At 32.9% G+C, this 13,520-nt stretch overlaps 2 protein-coding genes and 1 long non-coding RNA gene across 3 annotated transcripts; 2 read left to right on the forward strand and 1 right to left on the reverse strand.

Annotated features, from left to right (window-relative positions):
* Positions 1-236: 236 nt before the first annotated feature.
* LOC144564258 (BURP domain-containing protein 3-like) lies at positions 237-2,822 on the forward strand. The gene is made up of 4 exons (XM_078313842.1): positions 237-296; positions 406-520; positions 1,701-2,155; positions 2,301-2,822. Exons 1-4 carry the CDS (start codon positions 261-263, stop codon positions 2,643-2,645), a joined length of 951 nt encoding a protein of 316 aa, XP_078169968.1. The 5' UTR covers positions 237-260; the 3' UTR covers positions 2,646-2,822.
* Positions 1,939-12,056, reverse strand: LOC144564260 (uncharacterized). Its single transcript, XR_013514585.1, has 2 exons — positions 11,911-12,056; positions 1,939-2,262 (listed from the first exon to the last, which is right to left on the reverse strand). It is a non-coding gene; the product is annotated as an uncharacterized LOC144564260 (long non-coding RNA).
* On the forward strand, positions 10,442-12,551 carry LOC144564257 (BURP domain-containing protein 3-like). The gene is made up of 4 exons (XM_078313841.1): positions 10,442-10,569; positions 10,669-10,783; positions 11,376-11,830; positions 12,063-12,551. The coding sequence occupies exons 1-4, from the start codon at positions 10,456-10,458 to the stop codon at positions 12,405-12,407; spliced, it is 1,029 nt and encodes a 342-aa protein (XP_078169967.1). The 5' UTR covers positions 10,442-10,455; the 3' UTR covers positions 12,408-12,551.
* Positions 12,552-13,520: the final 969 nt, after the last annotated feature.

Raw genomic sequence — 13,520 nt, forward strand, 5'->3', positions numbered from 1 at the left:
TCAGGGATGTAGATGCTCTAAGGCGCGTAGGCTTTAACATTAGATGGAAAATTAAAAAAAATATATATTTGAGAGAAAATGCCAAAGATATATATCCTGTACAATTAGTCCCTATATAACTGATAGTAGGAGTTGATATTTTATTAGACATATATATGATATGTTATTAGATTTTGAATTTTATATACAACTATATAAATGACATGAAGGGACCTTCCCCTTAATTATATAAATCCATATCGCTGCACCCAATTCTTCTTATGGATAGCTTTATTCCCCTCCTTTGCTCCCTCCTGGTATGTACTTCTAAAAAAGCAATATTAATATATATATGCTACTTCCCAATACCATTAATTCTTTACAATATAGAGTTTATTTGGGTTTCTGACTTTCTGCTATTTGTAGATTGGAGTTATAGCAAGCAATGCAGCGTTACTGTTACTGCCTGCTCAGGCTTACTGGCACACTGTCTTACCCAATACTCATATGCCCACCGCCATAACTGATCTTTTAAGCTCTGGTATAAAAATTATCTCTGCTCCTGTTACTAACATTGTGTTTATCAAATCTTACATTATTGTAAGAACACACTCAAAATATACACACTGCGTAGCGTACCGTACTCAAAATATACTGAAAATAACAACACAAGTTCTTAATATATATCGTGTTAAAACCATAGTAGGAAATATCGGCCGATACCGATGCAGATCGGCCGATACGTATCGGTATCAGCCGAGCCCTTTCCGATCCTGAGCCGATCCTCACGTAGCAAATCATAAAGAAAAAAAAAACCCAATCCTAAGCTGATCCCGAGCCGATACTCCGATCTCGTATCGGTATCGGTCGGGACCGATCCCGATCACGATACCAATAATTCCTACTATGGTTAAAACCATTACTGCCAACGTGCCTTATATATATACATATATATAAATTAAACTTGCTAAAAAAAATTAGTATTTATTGAAGAGTGATGCTTCTATGGACATAAGGACCTATTTGTAAAATAAACATATTTTTATTTACAAAGTTCAAACAGTCGATCCGAACCATTCGTCTTGTTCTCCATACTAGTATGTGCTTGGAGACCAAATTTTACATTTTTCTGAATTTTTTTACTATTTATTAAGATGGGTACAAAATTCAATGGTTTGAATTTGATATTTTTTGTACCCATCTTAATAAATAGTAAAAAAATTCAGAAAAATGTAAAATTTGGTCTCCAAGCACATATTAATATGGAGAACAAGATGAACGGTTCGGATCGACTGTTTGAACTTTGAAAATAAAAATATGTTCATTTTACAAATAGGTCCTTATGTCAATAGAAGCCTTTGCCTTTATTGAATAAGCATTAGTAGATAACAATACCAAATAACATATATATGGTATGGATTATGGACCTATAGCAATTATATAAACTTTCAATATATAAGGATCAAGCACACAATGGGATCAATTATATAAAATTTTCATTCTTAGTATGAGTCAATTTTACAGTACCCATAACATTTTACTCTAAGACTATATAACAAAATTATGACCAAGCACGTGACCCCATTCATCCTTACTGAATTTGCCTCTGCACACAATAATCTAAATTAATGTGTTCTTTATTAAATCCTTACCAGAAAAATTAAATGGATAAACAAAGTATTTGCCTTAAATATTGAATCTTATTCTGATTGCATAAACAGACACCATCAAGGATTCCAAGACCGATACCTATGTGAACATAGGTAAAGGAACAACTGTGGGTGCAGCTCAGGCCATAGTTCTAGGTCCCTTTGTGTACAAATCTGCTGCTACTGAGAAGCAGCTGCACGATAATCGTCAGAGTAACTTCTTTTTCTTAGAACAAGATCTGCATCCTGGTTCCAGGATGAACATGCAATTTGAGAAAACGAATGCCACTGTCAAGTTTTTGGCAAGAAGTGAGGCCGAATCAATCCTGTTTTCTTCAAAGAAATTACCAGAAATAATTAGCCAGTTCTCAGTTCAGCCTGGTTCTGATGAGGAGGAAGCAATGAAGGAGACTCTGAGAGAGTGTGAGGATCCAGTGTTAAAGGGGGAGAAGAAGATGTGTGCCACTTCTCTTGAATCAATGGTGGATTTCGCTGTTGCCAATCTAGGCACAAGAAATGTCGAAGCGGTAATCCCAGTACTCAATTCTGACTGCTTGCCCTAAAATACTGGTTTTAATTAATCCTTATAAATCTTTAACCTTGATATATCGATTCGTAAAATGGCATCACTTACCTAATATTGTTCTTAATTTATATTGTTTCCTCTGATAGGTATCAACGACAGTTCATTCTAAGGATGAGACACCGAAGCAAGAGTACACAATTGTGGCTTCAGGGGTAAAAAACTTGGCACAAGATGAGCTTGTAGCATGCCATCAGCAAACATATGCTTACGCTGTGTTTTACTGCCACCTGACAAAGTCGACCAAGGGTTACACGGTGAAGATGACAGGCAAACACGGGACGGTGGTCGATGCTGTTGCAGTATGCCATGCCAACACATCAGCATGGAACCCGAACCACGTTGCATTTAAACTGCTGAATGTGAAACCTGGTACTGTACCTGTGTGTCATTTCTTGCCCCAAGATCATGTTGTATTTAGTCGCAATAACTAGAGTCCAATGACTACTGTTGAGTGGATACACACACACACACACATAAACACACTACAATGCTATATTTGATGGGTGTACTTTAATTCTGTTCCTGCTCTATGAATATGTTAGATTTCTGTTTTGGATAAAGTTGGATATACGTGAGCTTGATGTATGGATACAGTATAATATATATATGTGTGTGTGTGTTTATAAGATGATATTTTTTAGCATAATTTCCCAAAAATGATCCGTTGTTAAAAGCTGTTGAATTTTGAAGTAAATACGGAATATTGATGATGGATTGTTTTTATTCAATTCTGATCTGTTGTATTTATTATACAATCCTATGGTGTATTTATATATATGCACCTTCTCTAACGAAACTTTGCTCTGTAGCGGTAATATTTCTATTTTAGGAAAAAATGTGGAGCCTATTTCTTAGCTCCATTTTCTTTTCTTAATTAGCCAATGATGAAGATGCTATATAGCTTTGAGGCCAATTAATACACCCCTAATCATATTTCTCAACACTCCCTGTCAAATTTTTTTGAGGAGAAATAAGGGTCTAGTCCATATATATTCGATTGATAATTACGGTTACAAAAGTTTTGTAGTTGTAAGGTGAAACAAAAACATAAAAGCTCAAACAAGCTTGAGCTTAAGTAAGGTTAAGTAATTAAGAGCAAAAGAAATAAGAAATGGTAAAACAATAAGTAAAAGAGAAATTAAAATAACGAAAATTATTGGTAGGTCAAAATTCTCTTGCCGGCTCACTGTCTCAATTTACTTCTGTCTCTCCATTTGGTTTTGCAACTTGTGGTATCATTACTTGAGGTGAAACCTGTCCAGTTGAGTGAACTGGTGTCTCCATTGTTGCTCGCTCCCATCTTCTAGTTCTGGCCGAAGCCATCTCTCCGGCGGTAATCGTTGTTACCGAGATCTTCTTGCCTTTGCCTTCTATTTCTCCCTTCTACTTGATAATCCGCCCTTGTTCCGAATTCATCTCTATTGGTCTAGATCTCTAGCCCGCCATAGTACATGTTGTTGGCGGCTGAGAAACATCCGGTGGTATCGGCCTTTACAGTTCATTCTGAAATTTAATAAACCCCTCAAGTTGGACTTTAATCACCTTGGCATGCATGAAGATAAGTGGCGATAAGGATTTCTCGGGGGATGTTTCTCGGTTCATGGCAGGCTATCCAAACTCGTAGGGATTCAAACCAGCTATTAAGGTAAACCGAAGTAGATCATGTTTTAGACATAACCTAATTTACCTCTTGTTCATTTCTGTTATAGATTGGCACCCCATAAAGCTTTTTGTACCCGTGCTCTATGCGACATAGGTTAGTGCACCATGCCCAAGACCGGTGTCCATTGTTTGAACTGTACCTCTGTTCTGTTTGCTAGCATAAAGACTCCTTCCCTTACCGCGCGCCCTTCTACACGTGTCAGCATTAGGGAATTCGACTAGCCTATCTCCCATGGTCATATCCGGTATCCAGTGCCGTGACCTTGAAATCCCTGGGATGCAAGTCAACATGGCCCGCCAAAGCCGTAGCAATGCGTTGGCTCAGATATGGATCTGCATTGTGTGGACCCGCTCCAGCAACGCCATAACTCCACTCGATCGGTTGTAGTTTGAAGAGCAAATTAGTCTCAGCATAGGACAGACCTTCGTGGGAATAGCTCTCCCTCCAGCTATATAGGGGGACTAGTTGTACAGGATATATATATCTTTGGCATTAATTTTCTCTCAAATAAATTTTCCTTCTAATGTCAAGCCTATATATGCGCCTTACGCCAAAAAAAAATTTAATTAACAAAAAAAGATCTTTGAATTTCATGCTGTCATTATATTTCTATTGTTAGGATTATGAGCTGTTAGTGTTAATTATTACCCATTTTCCACAAAGAACTGTTGTTGATTAGACGTTAGTGCACTGATTGATATGGTGTTGTTTTGTAGTAGTTAATAAAGAGTAATTAAGAAGAAATTTACAACTGTCGGCACAACACCACTTAATCAATTACTGTAATTTCAGATGGTCGATAGAAGAATAAATTACTGTAATTTTCCAAATTTTAATAATCGAAAATTTAAAATTTTAATATTAATTATATAAATACATATGACTACTCCTCTGCATTCATTCTCAGATATACCCCAATTCTTTTAATTAAAATTCCTGCTTTTTATAAAATATTTGATACATTTCAAAATAAAAATTTATGCACAAGTGTCTCCTTATTTGTTATTTTATTTACTAGTAGTGTTTAATAGCTTAATTGATTGCGCTAAGTTAGCTCGAACCAAAAATAATAACTTTCTAGCTAGTATTATAATAGAGGAGGGTTCCAATGTCTCTATTTTTGTGCCACTATCATGCTTTCATTTTTAAAAGTTTAATAACTCGAAATTTAAAATTTTAATCAAAATAAAATAGTTAGATATGATTTACATCATTTTATCTATGCACGTGTAAAAAAAATATAATATTCTCAACTTTATTATATTTGTTATCAAAAACTAGTAAAAATATACTGATATGGATAATTTATAGACATTAATTTTTCAAACTTATTGATTTACATAAAAATAAAATAGAAATGTGATCATTTATATATGAACACGTAATGAAAATCATATAGATTACATTTAATGGTTTTATTTTACTATTAATGTTAATTTTAAATTTTAAACTATTAAAGTTTTAAAAATAAAAGTATAGTAGAGGTTACATTGCTCAATTTGCAATATGCGCAGATGAATTGTTTTCACCTTAGCTACCCATTAATTTCACCTTGGCTACTATACATCTCTGTGTAGCCCTCTTTGCCGCATATATTGCCTCATTACTAGTTTTCCAAATATTAATTCCAAGCAATTTTTGCAAGAGCATTTATATGTTCTTCATTCAAATATTCAGTAATATTGTGATTAGGTGAGTAGTAGAGAAAAAATGAGAACAAGGGGGATTGAAGAGAGGTGGAGCGAATAGCACAAGGAAGAATTAAGCAGATGAAATTTTGGCGCGAATAGCACTGAAAGAAAAGATGAAGCCTAAAATAGATATATAAAATAAAAGGGTATAATTTTTATTGATTTTTAAAATAATTAAATAAATAAAAGGGGTAAAAAAAAAGAAAGTGAAGTATTTCATGAGAAAATTGGTTATTTTTAAATTTTCATGGTCAATTTCCAAACAAAATTATAGATTATAACTAATTTTTTTTCAATATTTAAATTTAAAAATTTTGATTATTAAAATTTTTGAAAATTACAGTAATTTATTCTTTTGTCGACTATCTGAAATTACAGTAATTGATTAAGTTGTGTTGTGCCGACAGTTGTCAATTTCTTCCTACTCTTAATTAACTACTACGTACTACAAAACAACACCATCACTCACTAACGTCTAATCAACAACAGTTCTTTGTGGAAAATGGGTAAATAGAAATATAATGACAGCATGAAATTCAAAGATCTTTTTTTTTTTAATTATTTTTTTTGGGTAAATAGAAATATAATGACAGCATGAAATTCAAAGATCTTTTTTTTTTAATTATTTTTTTTGGCGTAAGGCGCATAGGCTTCACATTAGAAGGAAATTTTATTAGAGAGAAAATGCCAAAGATATATATATCCGGCCTGTACAACTAGTCCCTATATAGCTGATAGCTAGTAGGAGTTGATATTTTATTAGACATACAAACACTATATATATATAGAAACCTGCTAGCATGCTATGCGTAGCATAGAGGGCCTCCGTGCAACGGCTCAATATTCGACTGTTCAAAATTCTAACGGTCGATCTGAACCGTTCATCTTGTTCTCCATATTAATGTGTTTGGAGACCAAATTTTACATTTTTTAGAATTGTTTTACTATTTTTTAAGATTTATTGAAAATCGTTGTTTTTCAGACAAATCTGGACCATAAAAAGCAACGATATTCAATAAATCTAAAAAAATAGTAAATAATTTCCAAAAAATGTAAAATTTGGTCTCCAAACACATATTAATATGGAGAACAAGATGAACGGTTCGGATCAACCGTTAGAATTTTGAAAACTCAAATATTGAGCCGTAGCACGGGAGGCCTCTATGCAACCCATAGCATATTAGCCAAATCCTATATATATATAGAGTGAGTCTATGGTACTATGCATATTACGATTTGTTATCGTGCTACGGCTCTATATTTGAGTTTTCAAATTCTAACGGTCGATCCAAACCATTCATCTTGTTCTCCATGTTAATATGTGTTTGGAGACCAAATTTTACATTTTTTGAAATTTTTTTACTATTTTTTTAGATTTATTGAAAATCACTGTTTTTGGATGGTCCAGAATTTTCAGATCAAGTGATTTTCTAAATATCTAAAAAAATAGTAATTTTTTTTCAAAAAATGTAAAATTTGGTCTCCAAACACATATTAATATAGAGAACAAGATGAACGGTTCGGATCGACCGTTAGGATTTGAAAACTCAAATATAAAGCCGTAGCACGGTAACAACCCGTGATATGCATAGTACCATAGACTCACTCTATATATATATATAGAGAGGAGGGTTCAAATGCCTCCATGTTTTTGTGTCTCCATCATGCCTCCATCTCCCTCTATCATTTTCAAAGTTCAAACAGTCGATCCGAACCGCTCAACCTAAACTCCATACTAAAATATGTTTGGAGACCAAATTTTATATTTTTAGGAATTTTTTTACTATTTTTTTAGATAGGTAGAAAAATACTGTTTTTAGATGGTTCAAATTTACTGATTTTGTACCTATCTAAAAAAATAGTAAAAAAATTCCTAAAAATATAAAATTTGGTCTCCAAACATATTTTAGTATGGAGGTTAGATTGAGCGGTTCGGATCGACTGTTTGAACTTTGAAAATGATAGAGGAAGATAGAGGCATGATGGAGGCACAAAAACATGGAGGCATTTGAACCCTCCTCATATATATATATATATATATATATGAGGAGGGATCGAATTACACCATTTTATGGTGACACATCTTGACACCATATTTTCATAAGTCATTTTTACAATTTTAAAATCCAAACAGACGATCCGAACTGTTCAACATGATCTCATATTAAAATGTTCTTGGAGACCAAATTTTACATTTTTTTTGAAATTTTCTTAGTATTTATTAAGGGTTTTGTCCACAAAAAAACATCAATGCTGTAAACTTATGTTACTAATCTTATAGAAAACTATCATTATAGTCCACAAATTTTACATGATCTCCCGTGCTACGTCTAATTGTCCACAACTAGTTGTCCACGTTTTGTCAACAATAAAACTGTCATTTGACTTGCGCGAATTCTGTAAAATTTCATATTCAATGCTATAAACTTACGTTACTAATCTTATAGAAAACACACTTTAAATTTCTAACATTCAGCGGGATCACTTTGTGTACTTGCAACTTGCACAACTTGCCAAACTAACTGTACTTGATGTTGTACCACTTGATGTACTTCTCTAACTTGCAGTTAATGACAATTTTAAAACCTTCTATAAAATTTTAAAATTGAACCACTTCTCAAACTTGTAGTTTTTTTCAAAATAATCCTGGAAATTATACAAAATTAATTTTTTTGAATCAAATTTTATTTTTCAAAATTAAAATTAATCTTAATTTTTTCTTCAATTATTAATATTTATATATGCATCTATATCCTATAAATTAACACTACACATACTGTAAAACATACATATGCAAACTATAGAACTTCAATACTATAAAATTTTCAAATGTAAACTATAAAACTAACAGATGCAAATTATAAATGTAAATCTGAAACCTAAAACACTGTAAAACTAAGATAAACACACTGCAAAATTCAATACTATAAATTTAAAAGATGTAAACAGTAAAACCAACAGATACAAACTATAAATCATCAATACATCAAATATTCACAACCACATTGTTAAACATTGGTAACTATTCACAAGATGAATACTGTAAAATCACAAGATGAATACTGTAAAATGACAATATCAATATTCCATATCGTCTCTCTATCATCTTTTTCCTCAAGATTTTCACAAGATGAATACTATAAAATCACAAAATTAATACTGTAAAATTAACAGGGTGAATACTGTAAAATGACAAGATCAATACTCCATATCACCTCGCTTTCATCTTTCATCCATATCGCCTCTCTCAGATTGTCTCCTCATATCTCCTCCATATTGAAATTCAACAGAAATAAAGAAATAATTACGAGATCTGTTACTGCATCAAATCAAACAACAAATTCAAATAAAAGTTCAAATAAAAGTTCAAAACAATGCTAGATCCGTTACTGCATCAAATCAAACAACAAATTCAACAGAAATAAGGAAATAACTCACTAGATTTAAATTTTACCATGTTCTTCGTGAGATGCAATTGTAAGTAAATTTTAGTCGCTGCTTCCAGGTAAGATGCAATCGTAATCAAATCCGTACATCTTCGTGAGAATCAGGGTCAGATCATAAACCTCGCGATTTCTGCCTCTCCAAATCACAATGACCTTGCGATTTCTACCTCTCCAAATCGAACTGACTCATTTCACCAGATCTGAAATGGAGGAGACAAGTTCGTCGAAGAAAGAGGAGGAGGTGAAGGTGTAGATAGGGTCGGAGAGGCAAGGGGAAGGAGGAAGATCAATCAAGACGAGACGATGAGATCAGAATTTTTTTTATTTGAAAGCCCTTTAGAAAAATTGGATGCGGACATTTAAAATAAGAAAGTTAGAGACAGACAGTTAAAAAGGGAAGTTAGTGACAGTTTAAACCTGATCCAATCAACACTGTGAACAACACTGTGATCCAATCAACAGTTTTAACCTTTTTTCTTTATTAAGATGGATGTTTTTAGATAATTTTGGACTATTGAAAAACAACAATTTAAAAAAATTCTAAATAAATAGTAATAAATTTTAAAAAAACTGTAAAATTCGGTCTCCAAGTACATTTTAATATGGACATCACATTGAACGGTTTGGATCGACTATTTGAATTTTGAGATCGCAATAATAACTTATGAGAATATGGTGTCAATATGTGTTACCATAAAATGGTGTAATTGGATCCTTATATATATATATATATAGGACTTGGCTACGGTGCTATGGGTTGCATAGAGGCCTTCCATGCTACGGCTCAATATTCGACTGTTCAAAATTCTAACGGTCGATCTGAACCGTTCATCTTGTTCTCCATATTAATGTGTTTGGAGACCAAATTTTACATTTTTTGGAAATTTTTTACTATTTGTTTAGATTTATTGAAAATTGTTATTTTTCAGACAAATCTGGACCATAAAAAACAACGATATTCAATAAATCTAAAAAAATAGTAAAAAATTTCCAAAAAATATAAAATTTGGTCTCCAAATACATATTAATATGGAGAACAAGATGAACGGTTCGGATCGACCGTTAGAATTTTTAAAACTCAAATATTGAGCCGTAACACAGGAGGCCTCTATGCAACCCATAGCATATTAGCCAAATCCTATATATATATATATATATATATATATATAGATAGATAGAGTGACTAATGTGCATTCGAATGTATATGGGCCAAAATATATACGGTCCAAATTCGACTTTTCAAAATCTAAATGGTCGATCTGAACCGGTCATCTTGTTCTCCATATTAATATGTGCTTAGAGACCAAATTTTATATTTTTCTGAATTTTTTTACTATTTATTAAATATTTTATAAAATTGTTGATCCAACAGTAGCTTAACAAAACAGTAAAATCAGCAGCCACCGATATTTACATCGATGTATACAACTATATAAATGACATGAAGGCACCTTCCCCTTGTATAAATCCATATCACTACTCCTCTCTGCCTTCTGAGAGTGTGACCGCAATTCTGCTTATGGATAGTTTCTTGCCCCTCCTTTGCTTTCTCCTGGTATGTACTTATAAAAAAGAAACATATATTTGCTACTTGCCAATACCATTTCTTACAATAGATAATTTGTTTGGGTTTCGGACTTTCTGTTATTTGTAGATTGGAGTTATAGCAAGCAATGCAGCGTTACCGTTACTGCCTGCTCAGGTTTACTGGCACACTGTCTTACCCAATACTCATATGCCCACTGCCTTAACTGATCTTTTAAGCTCTGGTATAAAAATTATCTCTGCCCCTGTACTCCACAAAAAAAAAGAAAAATAGTGCAACTGTTAGTAACATTGTCTGTTAATCAAATCTCACATTGTAAGAATATACTCAAAATATACACAATGCGTAGCGTACTTGATATCGTGGCTGGATTAATGTCGGTATATATACATATATAGAAATTAAACTTGCTAATTTTTTTTATTATTTATTGAATAAAGCAATAGTAGATAACAATACCAAATAACATATATACGATATGGATTCTGGACCAATAGCAATTATATAAACTTTCAAGCTGTGAGGGTTAAATACATATTGGAATCAATTATATATAATTTTCATGCTTGGTATGTGTCAATTTTGCAGTACTCATAATATTTTACTCTAAACTATATAGCAAAATTATGACTAAGCTTATGACTTTTAAAAATAAAAGGGGACAATTGACTCCATTCATCTTTACTGAATCCACCTCTGCACACAATAATCTTAATTAATGTGTCCTTTATTAAATCCATACCAGTAAATCTAAAATGATAAACAAAGTTTTTGCCTTACTTAAAAATTGAATCTTATTCTGATCGCATAAACAGACACAGTCATGGATTCCAAGACCGATACCTATGTGAACGTAGGTAAAAGAACAACTGCGGTGGGGAAATCGTCCACAATTATAGGTCCCTTGGTTTACAGTTCTGCTGCCACCGAGAAGCAGCTGCACGATAATCGTCAGATGAACTTGTTTTTCTTAGAACAAGATCTGCATCCTGGTTCAAAGATGAACATGCAATTTGAGAAAACAAATGTCACTGCCAAGTTTTTGCCAAGGAGTGAAGCTGAGTCAATCCCATTTTCTTCGAAGAAATTACCAGAGATAATTAGCCGATTCTCAGTTCAGCCTGGTTCTGATGAGGAGGAAGCAATGAAGGAGACTCTGAGACAGTGTGAGGATCCAGTGTTAAAGGGGGAGAAGAAGATGTGTGCCACTTCTCTTGAATCAATGGTGGATTTTGCTGTTGCGAATCTCGGCACAAGAAATGTCGAATCGGTAATCCCAGTACTTCTGTATTCCTTAAATATCTTTAATCTTGACATATTGATTGATAAAATAAAATGGCATCCACTTACCAGAAAATTATATTAATGTTAAACTGATCGATCATGTACCAAAATTAAGTGTGTGGTTTATTAGTATTAAGATGCTTAGTGATATTGAAGCAAATTATTCAACATAGCTTGGTCGAACACACGTTCTTGATTTATATTGTTTCCTCTGATAGGTATCAACGACAGTTCATTCTAAGGATGAGACACCGAAGCAAGAGTACACAATTGTGGCTTCAGGGGTAAAAAACTTGGCACAAGATGAGCTTGTAGCATGCCATCAGCAAACATACGCTTACGCGGTGTTTTACTGCCACCTGGCAAAGCCGACCAAGGGTTACACAGTGAAGATGACAGGCAAACATGGGACGGTGGTCGATGCTGTTGTGGTATGCCATGCCAACACATCAGCATGGAACCCGAACCACGTTGCATTTAAACTGCTGAATGTAAAACCTGGTACCGTACCGGTGTGTCATTTCTTGCCCCAAGATCATGTTGTATTTAGTGGCAATAACTAGAGTACAATGACTACTGTTGGGAGGATAACCCTAAACCCTAAACACTACAATGCTATAATTGTATGGGTGTGCTTTAATTTTCTTCCTGCTCTCTATGAATATGTTAGATTTCTGTTTTGAATAAAGTTGGATAAATGTGAGCTTCATTTATGGAAAGTTGGATATATTTGTTAGCATAATTTCCCAAAAATGATCCGTTGTTAAAAACTGTTGAATTTTGAAGTAAATACGAAATATTGATGATGAATTGTTTTTATTCAATTCTCATATGTTGTATTTATTACACAATTCTGAGGTGTATTTATATATGCACCTTCTCCAAAGTAAACTTTGCTCTGTAACGATAATATTTCTGTGGAGTCTATGTCTTAGCTCCATTTATTTTTTCTTAATTAGCCAATGATGAAGATTCTATATAGCTTTGAGGCTAATCATCAGTACACCCCTAATCACATTTCTTAACACTTGCTCTCAAGTTAGACGTGCAGATATCAATCAACCTTGACTTGCCAATATTTTCTTCGAACGGCCTCGAATATAAAATTATAATAGAAAATTCAATATAAATGCTCTTACTGTCATTAAAAAATAGTTTCCTTTTAGTTTTAAAAATAATTAAAATCTCAGGAGATAAAGTAATACAATCATGGTCATATGGTTTACATTCTTAATAATTTTTCTTGTTACATTATATTTTCTGTAATTTTTGGGTAAACATATTTTATATAATTTTCACTGTCAATGACAACACTTCTTTAGAGGTGAAATGCTGTCAATATCAGTGTTTTACCTTAGCACAAAAATATTGTTACCGACAACATTTGTGTTATGTTCCGAAAATTTTCATATATAATGTCATAGGTTGAAATTATTTTTTTAAAATGCTACAGATAAAAAAAAAAGTTATTTCCTACTTTGAAGAAATAGAGAAAAAAAAGTTAGAGTGAGTATGTTGTACTAAGATTAGCACGGATTGGTCCGTAATACTGAACAATATTTTTGTTTTCATCCGTTCACTATGATTTTTATATGAATATGTACTTGCAGACTGAATTTTATATTTCTTTACTATTAGTGATTTTCTACCATTCTTAAAATATAGTAAAAGATTCT

The sequence above is a fragment of the Carex rostrata genome, chromosome 13 (assembly GCF_964058835.1).
Source record: "Carex rostrata chromosome 13, lpCarRost1.2, whole genome shotgun sequence".
NCBI lineage: Eukaryota > Viridiplantae > Streptophyta > Magnoliopsida > Poales > Cyperaceae > Carex > Carex rostrata.